The sequence below is a fragment of the Protomyctophum parallelum genome, assembly GCF_964188405.1.
Source record: "Protomyctophum parallelum genome assembly, chromosome: 22".
Lineage (NCBI taxonomy): Eukaryota > Metazoa > Chordata > Actinopteri > Myctophiformes > Myctophidae > Protomyctophum > Protomyctophum parallelum.
In genome coordinates, this window is record NC_139714.1 from 32,404,064 (window position 1) to 32,424,113 (window position 20,050).

General features: G+C 42.3%; 1 protein-coding gene across 1 annotated transcript in view; it reads left to right on the top strand.

Annotated features, from left to right (window-relative positions):
* Positions 1 to 366: 366 nt before the first annotated feature.
* The window catches only part of arhgef39 (Rho guanine nucleotide exchange factor (GEF) 39), a gene marked incomplete at its 3' end in the record, with an annotated part of 25,283 nt that continues 5,599 nt past the window's right edge, over positions 367 to 20,050 (top strand). The window contains exons 1-7 of the mRNA XM_083757368.1: positions 367 to 421; positions 4,374 to 4,552; positions 11,232 to 11,326; positions 13,261 to 13,381; positions 17,245 to 17,363; positions 17,841 to 17,920; positions 19,510 to 19,641. Coding sequence (XP_083613494.1) covers positions 4,394 to 4,552; positions 11,232 to 11,326; positions 13,261 to 13,381; positions 17,245 to 17,363; positions 17,841 to 17,920; positions 19,510 to 19,641 — 706 coding nt within the window. The remainder of the gene's footprint in view (positions 422 to 4,373; positions 4,553 to 11,231; positions 11,327 to 13,260; positions 13,382 to 17,244; positions 17,364 to 17,840; positions 17,921 to 19,509; positions 19,642 to 20,050) is intronic.

A 20,050-nucleotide genomic window follows, 5' to 3' on the forward strand; every position in this document is an offset into this window, starting at 1 on the left:
TGTAGTCATTTATCACCCGCATTACAAAATGTTTAAAAGAATATTAATTATTTCATATATCACTTATTTTCACTGTGTGTGTGTGTGTGTGTGTGTGTGTGTGTGTGTGTGTGTGTGTGTGTGTGTGTGTGTGTGTGTGTGTGTGTGTGCGTGCGTGCGTGCGTGCGTGCGTGCGTGCGTGCGTGTGTGTGTGTGTGTGTTCTGTGTGTGTCTGTGTGTGTCCTCCGGGATATGGGTTCTCACTCCACTACACAGATCCCATATCCCAGAGGGGACGGTTCACGCTGTGATTGGCCTCGGCCGTCGTTGACGTCACGTGACTACGAGCCAATCGCGTCGCGTCTAACGTGTCGACGTCACCACACAGCCAGTCAGGAAGTGAAGGGATAAGAAGACGCGCCAAGCCGAAAAACACAAACAGGTTGGTTTTATTTATAAACATTACATTATAAATAGTTATACGTGTTTATAAACTGCGTCAACACTCAACACGCACACGCTCTGTCCCACAGTGTATATATGCGCGTGTACACGCTCTGTATAAAGTATCTAGTAATCTCAGAGTATTTTATTTTTAAACATGTTTAGAAAACAGTTTGTATTTCAAACGGCTGAAGTCTGGACACTGTTTTAACTAAAGTATTTATATTTAATTACATTTAATTACGTATCCAGTGGTTGGAAGTTACTGCACTCTGTATTCAAAATACTATGTTTTAGTTTTACTTAGCCCTCCAAGCAGAACCCAAATGCTACTGAAGTTTCTGACATTTTGATGACCCAGATAGCATTGGGTCCTGTTGCACTACTACCATGCCACCTGGGGCCTATTTCACGAAACTTGGATTAACTAATCCAGGATTTAGGCCAAAGCCAGGCTTTTTAAATCCTGATCTTTACAGCCTGGTTTATTCCGTTCCACTAAAGCCAAGCGAGGCTCAGAATTGGTGGATTTGGCGAGCCGGGATCAGCAAGCCTGGCTTAATAGACAGTCTGGCTTTTTGTCTCTAGACCCCTTATGTGGATCACAGATTTACTGATCCTTCTTCTTCATGCGGTATTATGGCAGTTTGCATCCTTAATAGTTGCATTACAGCCCCCTTCTGTATATCTCATTATCTTTACTAATCTATTCAAGACTTACTGATACAAGGACTTAAGCTTCTAAAATAAATACTGCTGCTGTAATTAAAGTGAGAACATACTCTCAATAGTGGATAGACTGAATGATTAACTACCCCAAAAATATAGTTTACATTTTACCACTACTATTAACTTAAAACAGAATTCTTAATATTGTAAGCATAATGATATTGTCGCATTGTGATATTTGGCCATAACTCCCTCCTCTGAGGGAGCTACCTTTGGGGAAGGGGGTTGTGGTCCAGACAGGTCCGGGTCATGGGTTCATGTAACGTGCCAAAGTTTGTGCTATTGCCATTGAGAATGCATTGGGCGTTTAAGTTAAATAACTCAGAAACAAAACATTTCAAAGTAAAAAGTTCCAGCATGTGTCTCCACAGTAAGCTGAATTTAACAAAGTGTGAATGGAGTTTCTAGGTGAAAGTGATTTTTTTAAGTGCCACTATCTGCCTATAAATGTCTCAAATTTGAAAGCACTATATTTCTAAAACGATGAAACATTTCAAAGATTCCTTTTCAGGCACACATGTCCACCGTAGGATGAACCTAAATAGGTTTGAATGGGGTTTCTAGGTGTAAGTATGTAGGACTAGTAGTGGGTGAAACGTTACAATGGTAATATGTTGTAAAACAATGAGTAATGGTAATATTTAGTGGTTTTCACTTTTACAAAAAAAAAATATAATAATATAATATAATATAATAATTCTTCTTAACCGTGCACTTGCACGACAGCAAACCTATTCATGGGGAACATTCACCAAAAGCAGCTGATCTACAAGCTCACAAGCTGTCATGATGTTGTGCAGCCTATATATTTTGGTTATTTGATTTTATATAGTGCTTAAATTAGTCCTTTAATGCAGACCGATACAAATAAGGCAACATAAACCCATAATAATTGAATAAATCTGGAAAACATCATTGGTTTGTGATCAGTTTGACTGCTTAATGAACAGTAAAGACATCAGGATTAGGTTAAACCAGGCTGTTAGCCTGGTCCGGAGCAGGCTAAGTCCAAAGCATTAGTTTCCATGGTAACTTATGTAGCATCACTTTCATGAAACCGAATCAAGCCTCAACATATCCAGGTTAACTGGTTAAGTTAATCTGGCAAGATCAACCAGCTTTCATGAAACCGGTTAAGCACTGATCCAGGATATATTAAGCCAGGATATGTGTTAAAGCCCGGCTTAATCTCTAATCCAAGTTTCGTGAAATAGGCCCCTGGTACACAGCCATTCTTAAACATAAACAACATGTTTAGCGCCTCTCCGCGCTCGGTGACGACATATTTCAGTGTGAGGCTTTCTGAATATGTAAAGTATAAGTACCCATACATCCCGCTGCGAATATCTCCTGTGGCGCGGAAGCCGTTAAGTATTTTTAATATATGTTTGCCCGATTTGGAAGCTTGGATTCTTCTCTTCCTTCCTTGTTTATTGACACCTCATTGTACCGCCTATCTGGCTAGCTAGTGGCGCTATAGCTATGACACAGCAGATCAGAGGCAGGGACATAGCCGCACAAGCCAACCGCACACCGGGAGGCGGTACAATAAACGGTAAACAAACAAGAAGAAATAAAGCGACCAAATCGGTCAAACAAAGATTAAAAATACTTAACGGCTTCCGCGCCACAGTAGATATTCGCAGCGGGATGTATAGGTACTTAAAGTTACCGAATTCAGAATAACAAAGGCAAAAAAATGCCGTCACATGGCGCAGCTTCTATTTTAGAGAGAATGATTACTTCCGCGTTCTGGAATTTCCATACGAAAATATAGTTCTGACCAGGGACCCAACATAAAACTCATCAAAATTTCAGAAAAGCTTTATGTAGGGTCCCGAGAGGGGCTAAGTTTTACTGTACTCTGTATAAAGTATGTTCTTCAAAATAATCTTTAAAGTACTTGCAAATTAAAAGTAGCCTACTCACATTTTGTCAAACATTTGACAGATCTTGTTGTTAAATAAATGGTGCATTTATATAGCGCCTTTATCCAAGGCGCTTTACAGAGATTGTGCATTACATTCACCCATTCACACACACATTCATACACCGATGGCAGCGGAAACCATGCAAGGCACCAACTAGCACATCGGGAGCAATTAGGGGTTCAGTGTCTTGCTCAAGGACACTTCGTCAGTAACTCTGGGGGAGCCCGGGTTCGAACTGGCAACCTTACGGTTACCATAAATGGTAAATGGTAAATGGTACATTTATATAGCGCCTTTATCCAAGGCGCTTTACTAGATTGTGCATTACATTCACCCATTCATACACCGATTGCGGCGGAAGCCATGCAAGGTACCAACCAGCACATCGGGAGCAATTGGGGGTTCAGTGTCTTGCCCAAGGACACTTCGACATGTAGACAGGAGGAGCCGGGATTCGAACCGCCGACCCATGGATCATTGGACGACCTGCTCTACCTCTTGAGCCACACAGGGTTAGGGTTAGGGTTAGGGTTAGGGTTGTGTACCATCCAGGCACTCTACCCCTGAGCCACCGCCGCCCTGTTGTTGTTTTTGACCATGTTATAAATGGTCAAATATTTAAGAAGGTATTTATTTGAATAAATACTGTGAAAACAGCTGATCTCTAAAAGCTCACAAAGCCTCGCAGACATGTGTTGTGAGCTTGAAGATCTGTGGCGGCACAAACCTAAAACGACTAAAACCTTTTTCCACTGACAAGCTAAATGGAAACTAAATGAAAACTGAGCTATCGTGACTAAAACTAAGACTAAATATATCGGAAATAAAAAGTAGACTAAAATGTTAGGAAGGGACTAGTGGACAAGAGATCCACTATACGTAATTTTACACTTGGTTGCATGCTGAAAATAGCAGATCTACAAGCTCACAACACGTCACAGCATGACGCGTTGTGAGCTTGTAGATCAGCTATTTCAGTCACTGCGCTCATTCTGTAGCTCTCGCTCCAGTGTACCCCCCCATTTCCCCTCACTGTATATGTATATTTTCCCTTTTTGCTTCCTATATGATGAATTCCTGTTCTGCTTCATAGAAGTGTCTATTTGTATGTCTCTAAATGTTTTGATGAATTGAACAATGTGGACCCTGTTGTAAACAAGTGTAATGCTTAATTGGGTCGTCCACTCACAGTTAACAGTCTTTGTATTGAGTTTGTGCTTGAAATGTACTGTAATTCTACAAACTGTTTATAAATATTTCAATCAATCAATCAATCAATCAATCAATCAATGTACTCTTGCTGTGAAGCCATGAGTGCAGTTCCACCCCTGGCCACCGGGGGCCTCCACCAGCAGAGCGACAGCCTCGCAGAGCAGAGGGAACGCTGGGAGAGGAAGCGAAGCCGCACGGCCCGGGAGCTCGTCCAATCAGAGCAGAGATACTGTGATCAGCTGACACTGGTCAACACGGTGCGTCATTCCTTCCTGTCTGTATATGGGCGTTCCTTCCTGTCTGTATATAGTTCCTTCCTGTCTGTATATGGGCCTTCCTTCCTGTCTGTATATAGTTCCTTCCTGTCTGTATATAGTTCCTTCCTGTCTGTATATAGTTCCTTCCTGTCTGTATATATAGTTCCTTCCTGTCTGTATATGGGCCTTCCTTCCTGTCTGTATATATAGTTCCTTCCTGTCTGTATATGGGCCTTCCTTCCTGTCTGTATATATAGTTCCTTCCTGTCTGTATATGGGCCTTCCTTCCTGTCTGTATATATAGTTCCTTCCTGTCTTTATATGGGCCTTCCTTCCTGTCTTTATATGGGCCTTCCTTCCTGTCTGTATATAGTTCCTTCCTGTCTGTATATAGTTCCTTCCTGTCTGTATATAGTTCCTTGCTGTCTGTATATAGTTCCTTGCTGTCTGTATATAGTTCCTTCCTGTCTGTATATAGTTCCTTCCTGTCTGTATATAGTTCCTTCCTGTCTGTATATAGTTCCTTCCTGTCTGTATATAGTTCCTTCCTGTCTGTATATGGGCGTTCCTTCCTGTCTGTATATAGTTCCTTCCTGTCTGTATATAGTTCCTTCCTGTCTGTATATGGGCCTTCCTTCCTGTCTGTATATAGTTCCTTCCTGTCTGTATATAGTTCCTTGCTGTCTGTATATGGGCCTTCCTTCCTGTCTATATATAGTTCCTTGCTGTCTGTATATAGTTCCTTGCTGTCTGTATATAGTTCCTTGCTGTCTGTATATAGTTCCTTCCTGTCTGTATATAGTTCCTTCCTGTCTGTATATAGTTCCTTCCTGTCTGTATATAGTTCCTTCCTGTCTGTATATAGTTCCTTCCTGTCTGTATATAGTTCCTTGCTGTCTGTATATAGTTCCTTGCTGTCTGTATATAGTTCCTTCCTGTCTTTATATGGGCCTTCCTTCCTGTCTTTATATGGACCTTCCTTCCTGTCTGTATATAGTTCCTTCCTGTCTGTATATAGTTCCTTCCTGTCTGTATATAGTTCCTTCCTGTCTGTATATAGTTCCTTGCTGTCTGTATATAGTTCCTTGCTGTCTGTATATAGTTCCTTCCTGTCTGTATATAGTTCCTTCCTGTCTGTATATAGTTCCTTCCTGTCTGTATATAGTTCCTTCCTGTCTGTATATAGTTCCTTCCTGTCTGTATATGGGCGTTCCTTCCTGTCTGTATATAGTTCCTTCCTGTCTGTATATAGTTCCTTCCTGTCTGTATATGGGCCTTCCTTCCTGTCTGTATATAGTTCCTTCCTGTCTGTATATAGTTCCTTGCTGTCTGTATATGGGCCTTCCTTGCTGTCTATATATAGTTCCTTGCTGTCTGTATATAGTTCCTTGCTGTCTGTATATAGTTCCTTGCTGTCTGTATATAGTTCCTTCCTGTCTGTATATAGTTCCTTCCTGTCTGTATATAGTTCCTTCCTGTCTGTATATAGTTCCTTCCTGTCTGTATATAGTTCCTTCCTGTCTGTATATAGTTCCTTCCTGTCTGTATATAGTTCCTTCCTGTCTGTATATAGTTCCTTCCTGTCTGTATATAGTTCCTTCCTGTCTGTATATAGTTCCTTCCTGTCTGTATATAGTTCCTTCCTGTCTGTATATAGTTCCTTGCTGTCTGTATATAGTTCCTTGCTGTCTGTATATAGTTCCTTGCTGTCTGTATATAGTTCCTTCCTGTCTGTATATAGTTCCTTCCTGTCTGTATATAGTTCCTTCCTGTCTGTATATAGTTCCTTGCTGTCTGTATATAGTTCCTTCCTGTCTGTATATAGTTCCTTCCTGTCTGTATATAGTTCCTTCCTGTCTGTATATAGTTCCTTCCTGTCTGTATATAGTTCCTTCCTGTCTGTATATAGTTCCTTCCTGTCTGTATATAGTTCCTTCCTGTCTGTATATAGTTCCTTCCTGTCTGTATATAGTTCCTTCCTGTCTGTATATAGTTCCTTCCTGTCTGTATATAGTTCCTTCCTGTCTGTATATAGTTCCTTCCTGTCTGTATATAGTTCCTTCCTGTCTGTATATAGTTCCTTGCTGTCTGTATATAGTTCCTTGCTGTCTGTATATAGTTCCTTGCTGTCTGTATATAGTTCCTTGCTGTCTGTATATAGTTCCTTCCTGTCTGTATATAGTTCCTTCCTGTCTGTATATAGTTCCTTCCTGTCTGTATATAGTTCCTTCCTGTCTGTATATAGTTCCTTGCTGTCTGTATATAGTTCCTTCCTGTCTGTATATAGTTCCTTCCTGTCTGTATATAGTTCCTTCCTGTCTGTATATAGTTCCTTCCTGTCTGTATATAGTTCCTTGCTGTCTGTATATAGTTCCTTCCTGTCTGTATATAGTTCCTTCCTGTCTGTATATAGTTCCTTCCTGTCTGTATATAGTTCCTTGCTGTCTGTATATAGTTCCTTGCTGTCTGTATATAGTTCCTTGCTGTCTGTATATAGTTCCTTGCTGTCTGTATATAGTTCCTTCCTGTCTGTATATAGTTCCTTCCTGTCTGTATATAGTTCCTTCCTGTCTGTATATGGGCCTTCCTTCCTGTCTGTATATAGTTCCTTCCTGTCTGTATATAGTTCCTTGCTGTCTGTATATGGGCCTTCCTTCCTGTCTATATATAGTTCCTTGCTGTCTGTATATAGTTCCTTGCTGTCTGTATATAGTTCCTTCCTGTCTGTATATAGTTCCTTCCTGTCTGTATATAGTTCCTTCCTGTCTGTATATAGTTCCTTCCTGTCTGTATATAGTTCCTTCCTGTCTGTATATAGTTCCTTCCTGTCTGTATATAGTTCCTTCCTGTCTGTATATAGTTCCTTCCTGTCTGTATATAGTTCCTTCCTGTCTGTATATAGTTCCTTCCTGTCTGTATATAGTTCCTTCCTGTCTGTATATAGTTCCTTCCTGTCTGTATATAGTTCCTTCCTGTCTGTATATAGTTCCTTCCTGTCTGTATATAGTTCCTTGCTGTCTGTATATAGTTCCTTGCTGTCTGTATATAGTTCCTTGCTGTCTGTATATAGTTCCTTCCTGTCTGTATATAGTTCCTTCCTGTCTGTATATAGTTCCTTCCTGTCTGTATATAGTTCCTTGCTGTCTGTATATAGTTCCTTCCTGTCTGTATATAGTTCCTTCCTGTCTGTATATAGTTCCTTCCTGTCTGTATATAGTTCCTTCCTGTCTGTATATAGTTCCTTCCTGTCTGTATATAGTTCCTTCCTGTCTGTATATAGTTCCTTCCTGTCTGTATATAGTTCCTTCCTGTCTGTATATAGTTCCTTCCTGTCTGTATATAGTTCCTTCCTGTCTGTATATAGTTCCTTCCTGTCTGTATATAGTTCCTTCCTGTCTGTATATAGTTCCTTGCTGTCTGTATATAGTTCCTTGCTGTCTGTATATAGTTCCTTGCTGTCTGTATATAGTTCCTTGCTGTCTGTATATAGTTCCTTGCTGTCTGTATATAGTTCCTTCCTGTCTGTATATAGTTCCTTCCTGTCTGTATATAGTTCCTTCCTGTCTGTATATAGTTCCTTGCTGTCTGTATATAGTTCCTTGCTGTCTGTATATAGTTCCTTCCTGTCTGTATATAGTTCCTTCCTGTCTGTATATAGTTCCTTGCTGTCTGTATATAGTTCCTTGCTGTCTGTATATAGTTCCTTGCTGTCTGTATATAGTTCCTTGCTGTCTGTATATAGTTCCTTGCTGTCTGTATATGGGCCTTACAATTTACAATTTACAATTTAGGCATTTAGCAGACGCTCTTAATCCAGAGCAGCTTACATTTAAGCAAGAACAAAAAAGCATGGGAATACATCACATAAAACATTTATCATGAAACATGCGTAAGCTAAGAAAGTAACAGTGGAATATCTATATAATGAAACTATTAGAGATGCGCCGATCGATCGGCCACCGATCATGATCGGCCGATCATGCCTGTATCGGATCGGATCGGATTCTCAAAATAAATCAAAATTGCCGATCAAAATGCCCGATCAAAACAGACAGTGGGACAGTGGCAAGTCTCCTTTAAGGGGGCGCCTGTTTTTGCAGCTCCGGTCGCTGTTGAGAGCTTGTAGATCCGTCTGTTTGTAGCGCAGCTGCGCAGCCAGGGAAAAAATAAGAAATAAGTTACGGGAGGCATACTATCATCCGACGGAGCAATGCTCCGAGGTGCGCTGCGGGTCGGGAGAGGGTTGCGGTTAGGTTTAGGTGTCTGCCCCGGGGGAGGTTAGGGTTAGGGTGGGAGGAGGTAGGTTGTCGTTCGGACCAATGCTCCGTCGGATGAAAGTACTGCACTCATAAGTTACAGGTGGAGATGAAGTGAAGTTGGAACGGACAAGCAGATGCAAGCCAAGCTACTTGTTAGCTTGAAGCTAACATCACAACCACTGGGCAGGCTACATGTTGCTGTGGCTACCACAGCAACATGTAGCCTGCCCAGTGGCCAAGTCTCCTCCTCCCCGCAGAAGTCTTGCCTCCCCGCGCCGTTGGAGGCTGGGAGTGCCGGCTCCATGCTGCTGCTGATCTCCACACAGGCTCTCAAGGCATCGCGTCCTGCCTGTTTCTGCAGCGCAGTTCGCTACGCGTTGAGAGCTTGTAGATCTGTCTATTTTTGCAGCGCTGGTGTCGGGGTTCGTTCACGTTGTCAATAAAAAAATTAATTAGATTAAAGGCGGAGATGAAGTTCAATCAGTGCTTAGATTACATGCTAATCTAAGCACTAAGCTAACGATCAGCGAGCCTATACAGTATACAAGTGCTAACACTAGCAGCCTGCTTTTTATTTTAGTCTGTACAGTGAAATGTTCAGTTGTCTGTGTCCGTGCACTGAACATGTACGGTATGTTATTATTATTATATTTTTGTATTTGATGAAAGAAGAAAGCTACAGTTTACTCTCCAAGTTGTCTCTAAGACAGTGGTTCCCAAACCTTTTCACGTCAAGGACCCCCAAATTGACACTGATCAGCCCACGGACCCCCATTTGAAAAGATATGCCAGGGACCCCCATAAGAAGATTGTAGCAGTGATTCTCAAATTTCTCCACCAGTTTAATTTCAAGGACCCCCAGTTTGACTACGAACCCCCATTTAATGCCACTTCTATCTCTGAGACCCCAATTTATATTGTAAAATCAATGTTAAGTGTTAACCCAAACGGGTCCATTTGGTTCCAAACTATCCTTTTAGCTGGGGACCCCCTGGAACTCCCTCAAGGACCCCTGGGGGTCCACGGACCCCACTTTGGGAACCACTGCATTTTGAGTCTCTACAGTTTACTCTGTAACCTCCAAGTTGTCTCTAAGAGAGTCTAGAGTGAAATATTGCACGTTGCCTCAGCTTGCAAAAAAACTTTCTCATTTCTCATTCTAATTTTTATACTTACAATGTCAATGATGTGTAAGAAGAGTACAGTAGAAAATACAGTAAGTATATATGCTACACAATGGAAAAAAATATGGATTTCACGACGCTGTGATCGGTATCGGCAATATCGGTATCGGCCTATACTGTTTCCAGTGATCGGTGATCGGTGATCGGCCCCAAAAAGCCTGATCGGAGCATCTCTAGAAACTATACATATAAACTATACATCTATATGTACTATGACGTGCTATGACTATATACAATGCAATTCTAGTGCTGTCTACATAACATGCTATAAGTCTGTATCAAATGCTATCTAAGTCTACAGAAATGCTATCTAAGGGGGTGGGGTAAGTGCTATGGGCCATGATGGAGTCTGAAAAGGTGGGTTTTCAGACTACGGCGGAAGATTGGGAGTGATGCTGCAGTTCTGACTGCAATGGGAAGTGCATTCCACAGTTTTGGAGCCAGAAGGGAGAAGAGTTTGGGACGTGTGGAGCGTTGTCCCGGCGTTTTTAGTGAGGGTACTTCCAGCTTCCCTGCGTTGGCTGATCTGAGTGCGCGGGAGGGTTTGTAGGGTTCGATCATACTTGCAAGATATGGGGGAGCCATACCTTTGGTTGCTTTGAATGCCAGCATCAAAGCTGTATTCTGTGCGGGCAGCGCCCGGGAGCCAGTGGAGGGAGCGGAGCAGGGTGGAGACATGTGAGAATTTTGGCTGGTTGAAGACCAAGCGAGCTGCGGCATTTTGGATCAGCTGGAGAGGCTTAAGTGCACATGCTGGTAGGCCAGTAAGGAGGGAGTTACAATAGTCGAGTTTTGACAAGACTGTTGTCTGGATTAGGAGCTGGGCTGATTCCTGGGTGAGGAACGGTCTAATTCGTCGTATGTTACGGGATCGAGTGACAGCTGTGATGTGTGTTTTGAACGAGAGCTGACTGTCCAGGACAACACCAAGATTCCTGGCTGTTGGGACAGACGTTACCAGGGCGTTGTCTACGGAGATAGTTAGCTCCCGCATAGGGCAGGACTTAGCTGGGAAGAAGAGAAGCTCAGTCTTGTCTTGCCTTCCTTCCTGTCTGTATATCTCTGTGTGTACTGTGATAAACTATATCTAAAACTACTAATACTATGAATGGAATATTATATTTATTATTATTATTATTATTATTATTATGCCACTAGTGCAAGGACAGACTTAACTCTGGGAGTACAGATGGAACCTCAGTATTTAAAGTATTTCTACTTCTACTTACATTCCAGTACTTTGTCCAGATACTGTCGGCTAAAGGAACTCTGAAACAGAACATCAGAGAAACCATCTTCAGCTCCATTCAGTCCATTCACTCTATCAACCAGTAAGTATCTATTACTATTACTACTACTACTCTATTACTATTACTACTATTATCTACTCTGTTTACTCTATCAACCAGCAAGTATCTATTACTACTACTAATCTATTACTCTGTTTACGACTGTCTGTCTGTCTGTCTGTCTGTCTGTCTGTCTGTCTGTGTCTGTAATATGTCGTGTAGAGAACGAGGTCGTTGTTGTTAATAATGAAATAAAATATAAAGAGAAGCAGCTTTAATTTTTTTCTGGGTGTTTTTAATTAATGTCCAGCCTTACAACTCTCTCCTTGATGTAATTCCTTTTGTCACAAAGTAATTTACCAACCGGTAATTGCATCGCTAATTCCGTGTGTGCGTGCGTGCGTGTGCGTGGGCGTGTCTCCACTTGACAACTAATTTCCAACTACTCTTCATGAGAGCTCTTATGTCTAGAAAGCAACCATTGTTTTTACCGTGTTATCGTGTTGGGAATTTAGTCTACGCACACACGCATACACACACACACACACACACACACACACACACACACACACACACACACACACTCAGGCTGAGTGAATTCAGAGTTTTAATAGTGTGCGTGCGTGCGCTGGCATTAAGCAACCAATCGCCATATCTTGCAAGTCTGATTGAACCCTACAAACCCTCCCACACGCTCAGATCAGCCAATGCAGGGAAGCTGGAAGTACCTTCACTAAAACACCCTGGACAACGCTCCGCACGTCCCAAACTATTCTCCCTTCTGGCTCCAAAACTATGGAATGCACTTCCCATTGCAGTCAGAACTACAGACTCACTAGTCACAATCTAAACTATGGAATGAACTTCCCATTGCAGTCAGAACTACAGACTCACTAGTCACAATCTAAACTATGGAATGCACTTCCCATTGCAGTCAGAACTACAGACTCACTAGTCACAATCTAAACTATGGAATGAACTTCCCATTGCAGTCAGAACTACAGACTCACTAGTCACAATCTAAACTATGGAATGAACTTCCCATTGCAGTCAGAACTACAGAATCACTAGTCACAATCTAAACTATGGAATGAACTTCCCATTGCAGTCAGAACTACAGACTCACTCCCAATCTAAACTATGGAATGAACTTCCCATTGCAGTCAGAACTACAGACTCACTCCCAATCTAAACTATGGAATGAACTTCCCATTGCAGTCAGAACTACAGACTCACTCCCAATCTAAACTATGGAATGAACTTCCCATTGCAGTCAGAACTACAGACTCACTCCCAATCTAAACTATGGAATGAACTTCCCATTGCAGTCAGAACTACAGACTCACTCCCAATCTAAACTATGGAATGAACTTCCCATTGCAGTCAGAACTACAGACTCACTCCCAATCTAAACTATGGAATGAACTTCCCATTGCAGTCAGAACTACAGACTCACTCCCAATCTAAACTATGGAATGAACTTCCCATTGCAGTCAGAACTACAGACTCACTCCCAATCTAAACTATGGAATGAACTTCCCATTGCAGTCAGAACTACAGACTCACTCCCAATCTAAACTTTGGAATGAACTTCCCATTGCAGTCAGAACTACAGACTCACTCCCAATCTAAACTATTGAATGAACTTCCCATTGCAGTCAGAACTACAGACTCACTCCCAATCTAAACTTTGGAATGAACTTCCCATTGCAGTCAGAACTACAGACTCACTCCCAATCTTCCGCCGTATTCTGAAAACCCACCTCTTCAGACTCCATCTTAGCCCGTAGCCCCTCCCCTAGCCTCGATGACCTTACAGGTCGAATGCATAGACTCAACTTATGTAACTTAGATAGCATTTTATGGGAAGGCGAGAACAGATATCTTGGCCGAGAGAATATATGATTTATAGATCTAACTATAGGTCTATCCCCATGATTTGTAGATCTTTAACTAATCTAATTCCATACGCACAGGTCTCTGTTGGTTCATCTGGAGAATGGATATCTGGGCCGAGGGTTCGAGAGCTTCTGTAGTCAACTGCATGTCTACTGTACCTACGCTGACAACATCTACCTGGCCACCAGGACACTGGCTGTGAGTATTAACCCATTCTGACCTGAGATCAGATTCATACGAGGTTTCCACTGGACACACACTGGTCTGATCATCCCATTCTGACCTGAGATCAGATTCTAAAAATGTCAGTCGTTCTTCGGTTTTTCAAAAATAGCAGACCTACAAGCTCATGTAGGTGAGCTCTATGAGCTTGCTATTTTTCAATAGCTAAAGCACGACATGATGCTAACACCAAAATGGGTTGCCGACCGACTCTATTAACACATTGATTGCTAGAGTTTTCTATTTGCTCAGGCTTGGTGGTGCTGAGCGATTAACATTGGGACTTCTGAACTTTTTCGGGGCCCACAGCGAGGGGCCTCTTATAGCGAGAATCACACCGCATAAATCAAAAGGAAGCCAAACTAGTCCACTTCAATTTTAAAAAAAAATTATGATTCTACCATCTTCCATTCTGGAGATATTGACCTTTTTCTAACACCTGCTTTTCGCAGCACGCTGCTCTTTTGAAAAAACAGCAGAGATATGGAAGGTTGAAGTTGACAGACATTGACAGACAGATATAAAAATGAACACAAATAATATCATATACATACTACAAACTGAATGAAAGCCCTGAATGTCTACTTTTAGGAGGAAAACAAATACACATGGTCCCATGTATAGTTTGTCAGTAATTGGCTATTGAATGCAGCTTGCGCCCACCAGAGAGGATTTCAGAAAATGCATGGACCAGAAGAACTATTATTCACAAAATAAGGCCTATAGCGAAATGTACATACTATATACCGTATGAAACAGAAGACTCTCTGCTTTCATAAGAAAAATACTTCTACTGTAATAATAATGAAAATCACACCCCTGTGAAGTGAGCAGTGCAATGTTGCGCAACATTGCACTGCTCACTTCACAGGGGTGTGATTTTCATTATTATTACAGTAGAAGTATTTTTCTTATGAAAGCAGAGAGTCTTCTGTTTCATACGGTATATAGTATGTACATTTCGCTATAGGCCTTATTTTGTGAATAATAGTTCTTCTGGTCCATGCATTTTCTGAAATCCTCTCTGGTGGGCGCAAGCTGCATTCAATAGCCAATTACTGACAAACTATATTTGTATATATTTGTATATTTGTTTTCCTCCTAAAAGTAGACATTCAGGGCTTTCATTCAGTGTGTAGTATGTATATGATAATAATTTATTTATGTTTATATCTGCCTGTCAATCTCTGTGACTTTAAACCTTTATAACTCGCTATGATAACTTCATGAGGAAATGCTCACTTCACAGGGGTGTGATTTTTATTATTATTACAGTATTAGTTTTTTTCTTATGAAAGCAGAGGGTCTTCTGTTTCATACGGTATATAATATGTACATGTCGCTATAGGCCTTATTTTGTGAATAATAGTTGGACCTGAACAACTGCATTCAATAGCCTGACAAACTGTACATGGGATCAATATTATGTATTTGTTTTCCTCCTAAAAGTAGACAATTAGGGCTTTCATTCAGTGTGTAGTATGTATATGACAATAATTTATTTATGTTTATTTTTATATCTGCCTTCAGAACGATAGTATAACGGTGAGATGCGTTACTGGATCGGTGAGTTTAGTGGTTGAGGTTGACATGTCTGGACATGTTTGAGGAAAGAAGCACAGGAGAGAGAGATGATCAAATAACTGGCTGCTTTGTTGGACAACGCTATCTTCACTTTGTTTGGGCAAAGAAGCAGAGATCAGCGATGGAAAAGAGTTTTATCCACGGCAGATAAGTAATGACGTATTATCGAGGGACCGCCATGATCAACTAACTGCCTGGGACCGAGGCTACGTTGTCACCAGCCAATGCAGCCATCGCTATCCGTTGTGTGATTGTAGCCTTTTTATTCATTATAATTGCAGTGATAAGACCTATATCACAGCCGGGCGTCTCTCTCGATACCGTGGATATAGCCTACATCCACAATCACACAACGGATAGCGATGATGGCTGCATTGGCTGACGAAGACGTAGGCAGTAAGTTGATCATGGCGGTCCTTCGATAATACGTCATTACTTATCTGCCGTGGATATAAAGCTCTTTTCCATCGCTGATCGTGCTTCTTGCCCAAACAAACAAAGTGAAGACGCGATGCACACAACGGATAGCGATGGCTGGTGAAGACTGAAGACGTAGCCAGGCAGTTAGTTGATCATGGCGTGTGCCGTGTGCGTGTTGAAAACGTTATGAAATGGCGATCGTTGAAGATTATTCTTGGTTTATATACTGGCAGAGGGCAAATCGACACGACTGCGTTATATCTTTTTCCGAGAATGAGAGAGCGGTGCAAGGCGATTGCAAGGCGCAGTGTGGCCTGGGGCCAGTGGGGGGGGAACTCAAACTGCAATGCGCTCCGGCCAGAAGAGACTCCCCCCACAAAGATTCCTCGGGAGAAACCATGTAGAAACAGGAGGGGAGGGGGAATCGAGTGTATTCACAGACACTAGACTACTACTAGAGTATGGGTAACTCCATTTTAGATGCCCTGACATCTGCGTTGGTCTATGCCGTTGCCGTGCAGACCCATACGTGTAATGGAGGCATTGGAGGAGGGAGCGTCTTCGCCACAGACAGACCTCTTTTCAGGAGGGAGGGGCTTTTTACTCCCGGATCACATATTGGAGCTTCCTGGAGACGATCGCTGTTATTTTCTTCGGTGTCCTGGAGCATAGGACGTTGATGTACAGTAAGCAATAAAAAAACGTATAAAACGTATACATACGCTTCGCGCGTACGGCGTTCGATATTAATAAAGCGTATGGATACGTTTCCAGCATTTTTTGTGTTAAATATGCACGACCCATATTATGTTATTGACATTTGGTCCTTCCCTATTATAGAGTGTCGCAGTCCCACCCCCCTTTCATGACGACGCCAGGCCCAGGAAATGATTCCCAATGCATTTTTCCCAATGATTCTCCGTTAATTTTCCTCATAGACATTTCAAAAGGTATTTATTTAAAGGTGGTTACGCCGCGGACAAAGACAACTCGAGTCGTGACAACTCATGACAACAAACACAATATTTTGGACCAAACAAATAATCACAAAGAAGAAAAACAACAAAAATAAGTGTTGTAACCTGCCGTTTTTTTTCTTCTTTCTAATTATTTGTTTCCGCCAAAAGAATTGTGTTTGTTGTCATGCTTTGTCATGACAAGAGTTGGCTTTGTCCGCGGCGTAAACGTCTTTAAATAAATAATTTTTTAAATGTCTATGAGGAAAATGAACGGAGAATCATTCCCTGGGCCCTGTTAGGGGGCGGGACTGTGACGCTCTATAGAGAGAGACTAGGGAGCAGGGACAACTATTATATTTTACATCCTCAACATTGAGGTGTGTATATATATATATATATATATATATATATACACACACCTCAATGTTGAGGATGTAAAATATAATAGTTGTCCCTGCTCCCTAGTCTCTCTCTCTCTCTCTCTCTCTCTCTCTATATATATATATATATATATATATATATATATATATATATATATATATATTGAACGTGAACCATTAGAATTATTTAAAAGATGGTAACTCAGGCAAATATTGAAGTTAATAAAAAAATAAGCCTATCCATCATTGCCGTAGGGTAAAAAATAAAATAAATTCCTTGCTACCCATCCTTCCCACGAAAAATAAAATAAAATAAATTCCCTACCTACTCAGCCCAAAAATGACAGCCAATCGGAGACCAAAGTTTTATTTTGCTTGGCCTAATACAACATCTACCTACAGCAACCAGGACACTGGCTGTGGGTATTACATAATATTAATATACCGGTATCAATCATATAATAATAATAAAACAACATGGTTGTCATGGTTACAGGTCCAGGTGATGAAGAACAAAGCGTTCCGTCGCTTTAAGAAGCTCCAGGAAGCCAGACCTGAGTTCACTTCCTGTACGCTGGAGGAGCTACTGCAACTTCCTGTTCAACGTATACAGCAGTAAGTTCTACTTCCTGTCCGGGTTAGGGTCAGACCGAGTGGAGTAAGAGACCCGCTTTGATCTCGCCTCAAAGCTGTGCTACGGGCTATAGTTCCACACATTGGAACTATCCCATTGAGACAAAGCGGGGTGCTATGGGCTATAGTTCCACACATTGGAACTATCCCATTGAGATAGAATGAGCAATTCCGCATTCCATTGTTACAATGGGAGTGGAAGCTAGTGTTGCCACTGCCTCTTACTATTCCACTCGGGGGTCGGTCAGACAGACAGACAGACAGACAGACAGACAGGCTGAGAGACAGACAGACACACAGACAGACAGACAGACAGACCGTTAGACGGTCGTTAGACAACGTGAAGTAAGTGTAACGACCGGCTTCACGTTATTATTCGCTACATGTTGTCGTTATCTCTTAACGAGCAGAACGAACCAGCTTGAATGAGTTAAATGAACGAGTTTTTGTTTTTTTTAGCTACAAACACTTCCTGCAGACTCTGGCCGAAAACACCTGTCCAGATGACCCCCATGACCCCGAGTTCACACAGCTGTCCAGTAAGAGATGCACGCACACACGCACACACACGCACGCAAGCACCACACACGCACGCACGCACACACACACACGCACACACACACACGCACGCACGCTCGCTCGCTCGCATGCAATCACGCACGCTCGCTGCTGACTGCTCTGTCAGCTGACCAGTGACACAGCTGTCATCATAATACACATAATGTGTATTGTGTGTGTGTGTGTGTGTGTGTGTGTGTGTGTGTGTGTGTGTGTGTGTGTGTGTGTGTGTGCGTGTGTGTGTGTGTGTTTTTTCTTTTGGAAGTTGGCTGTGCTTTTGATTCAAGTTTAGAGGAAGCTTTCCTTACTAAACAAGTAAAATATCAACCATTAGTACAGACCATTATACAACTGGGCTATACGTGTCTAGCCTGGTTAATAAACCAGACTAATATCGCACGGACCGCGGGATATTAGTCTGGGGAGGCTCAGCTTGGATTTCATTTCCAGGGGGGCGGGTTGAAACATTTTCTCTTTGACGCAATTGGTCAGAGCTACTGTCAGTCAAAGGTCTCAAGCATTGAAAGTCACTGTACCAAAGCCCGCCCATATTGCATACCGTGTCCCGATTGGCCGCCCCATTTCTCTGGTGTAGGAAATGGGCGTACAATTGAGCCTCTCCAGACCGTAATCCGCCGGCAGGCAATTTATTTTTGCCAACGGCTGATTCGGTCTGGTTTATTAACCAGGCTAATACGTGTCAGCTCATTGTTTTTATATTTGGCAGCCTGGGCCATGTCCACAAGCTAGTGGTCAGATAGCCTGGTTAATAAACCAGACCGAATCAGCCGTTGGCAAAAATAAATTGCCTGCCGGCGGATTACGGTCTGGAGAGGCTCAATTGTACGCCCATTTCCTACACCAGAGAAATGGGGCGGCCAATCGGGACACGGTATGCAATATGGGCGGGCTTTGGTACAGTGACTTTCAATGCTTGAGACCTTTGACTGACAGTAGCTCTGACCAATTGCGTCAAAGAGAAAATGTTTCAACCCGCCCCCCTGGAAATGAAATCCAAGCTGGATGACTAGACTAATATCCCACGGTCCGTGAGATATTAGTCTGGTTTACTAACCAGGCTAGTGGTCAGAGGCTTGAGGATTATAGGGTTGACCAAGTGTAAGGCAAAGCAGCTTGTTGCAACATACTGTTCAATCTCCTCCATTATAGGCAGTCGGTCTATTTGGAGGAGAAGGTGCTTTTTGTACCCATGATTTTCTTTCGGTGTTGGTAATAATATGACAGACTGAAGTGACCAATGTTTGCTGTGAATAAGTTCATGTGTTGCCTATATATATTCTGTACATTTAGGGCTTGTTTGGACTCAAGCACTGAGACACGTGATGTTTCGAGTGCGTAGTATATCAGAAGCAACTGAAAATATTTGTGTCCTTGATAATGTATTTTATAAATGTGGACTCAAATAAAGAAATCGAAAATGTGTGTGTGTGTGTGTGTGTGTGTGTGTGTGTGTGTGTGTGTGTGTGTGTGTGTGTGTGTGTGTGTGTGTGTGTGTGTGTGTGTGTGTGTGTGTGTGTGTGTGTGTGTGTGTGTGTGTGTGCGCGTGCAGGGTCACTCGGGGTCGTGACGGAGGTGTTCCAGCGTGTTGAGGACAACACCCGTAACCATGACAACCAGATGCAGCTTCGCCGTGTGCAGAAACTGATGACATCATCACGGAAGACCAAAATACTCATACCAGGTACAAATACTCACACAATACTCATACCAGGTAAGAAGATACACGTCCCAGACTCTAAAACACCCTGGACAACGCTCCACACATACCAGACTCTTCTCCCTTCTCTAAAACACCCTGGACAACGCTCCACACGTCCCAGACTCTTCTCCCTTCTCTAAAACACCCTGGACAACGCTCCACACGTCCCAGACTCTTCTCCCTTCTCTAAAACACCCTGGACAACGCTCCACACGTCCCAGACTCTTCTCCCTTCTCTAAAACACCCTGGACAACGCTCCACACGTCCCAGACTCTTCTCCCTTCTCTAAAACACCCTGGACAACGCTCCACACATACCAGACTCTTCTCCCTTCTCTAAAACACCCTGAACAACGCTCCACACGTCCCAGACTCTTCTCCCTTCTCTAAA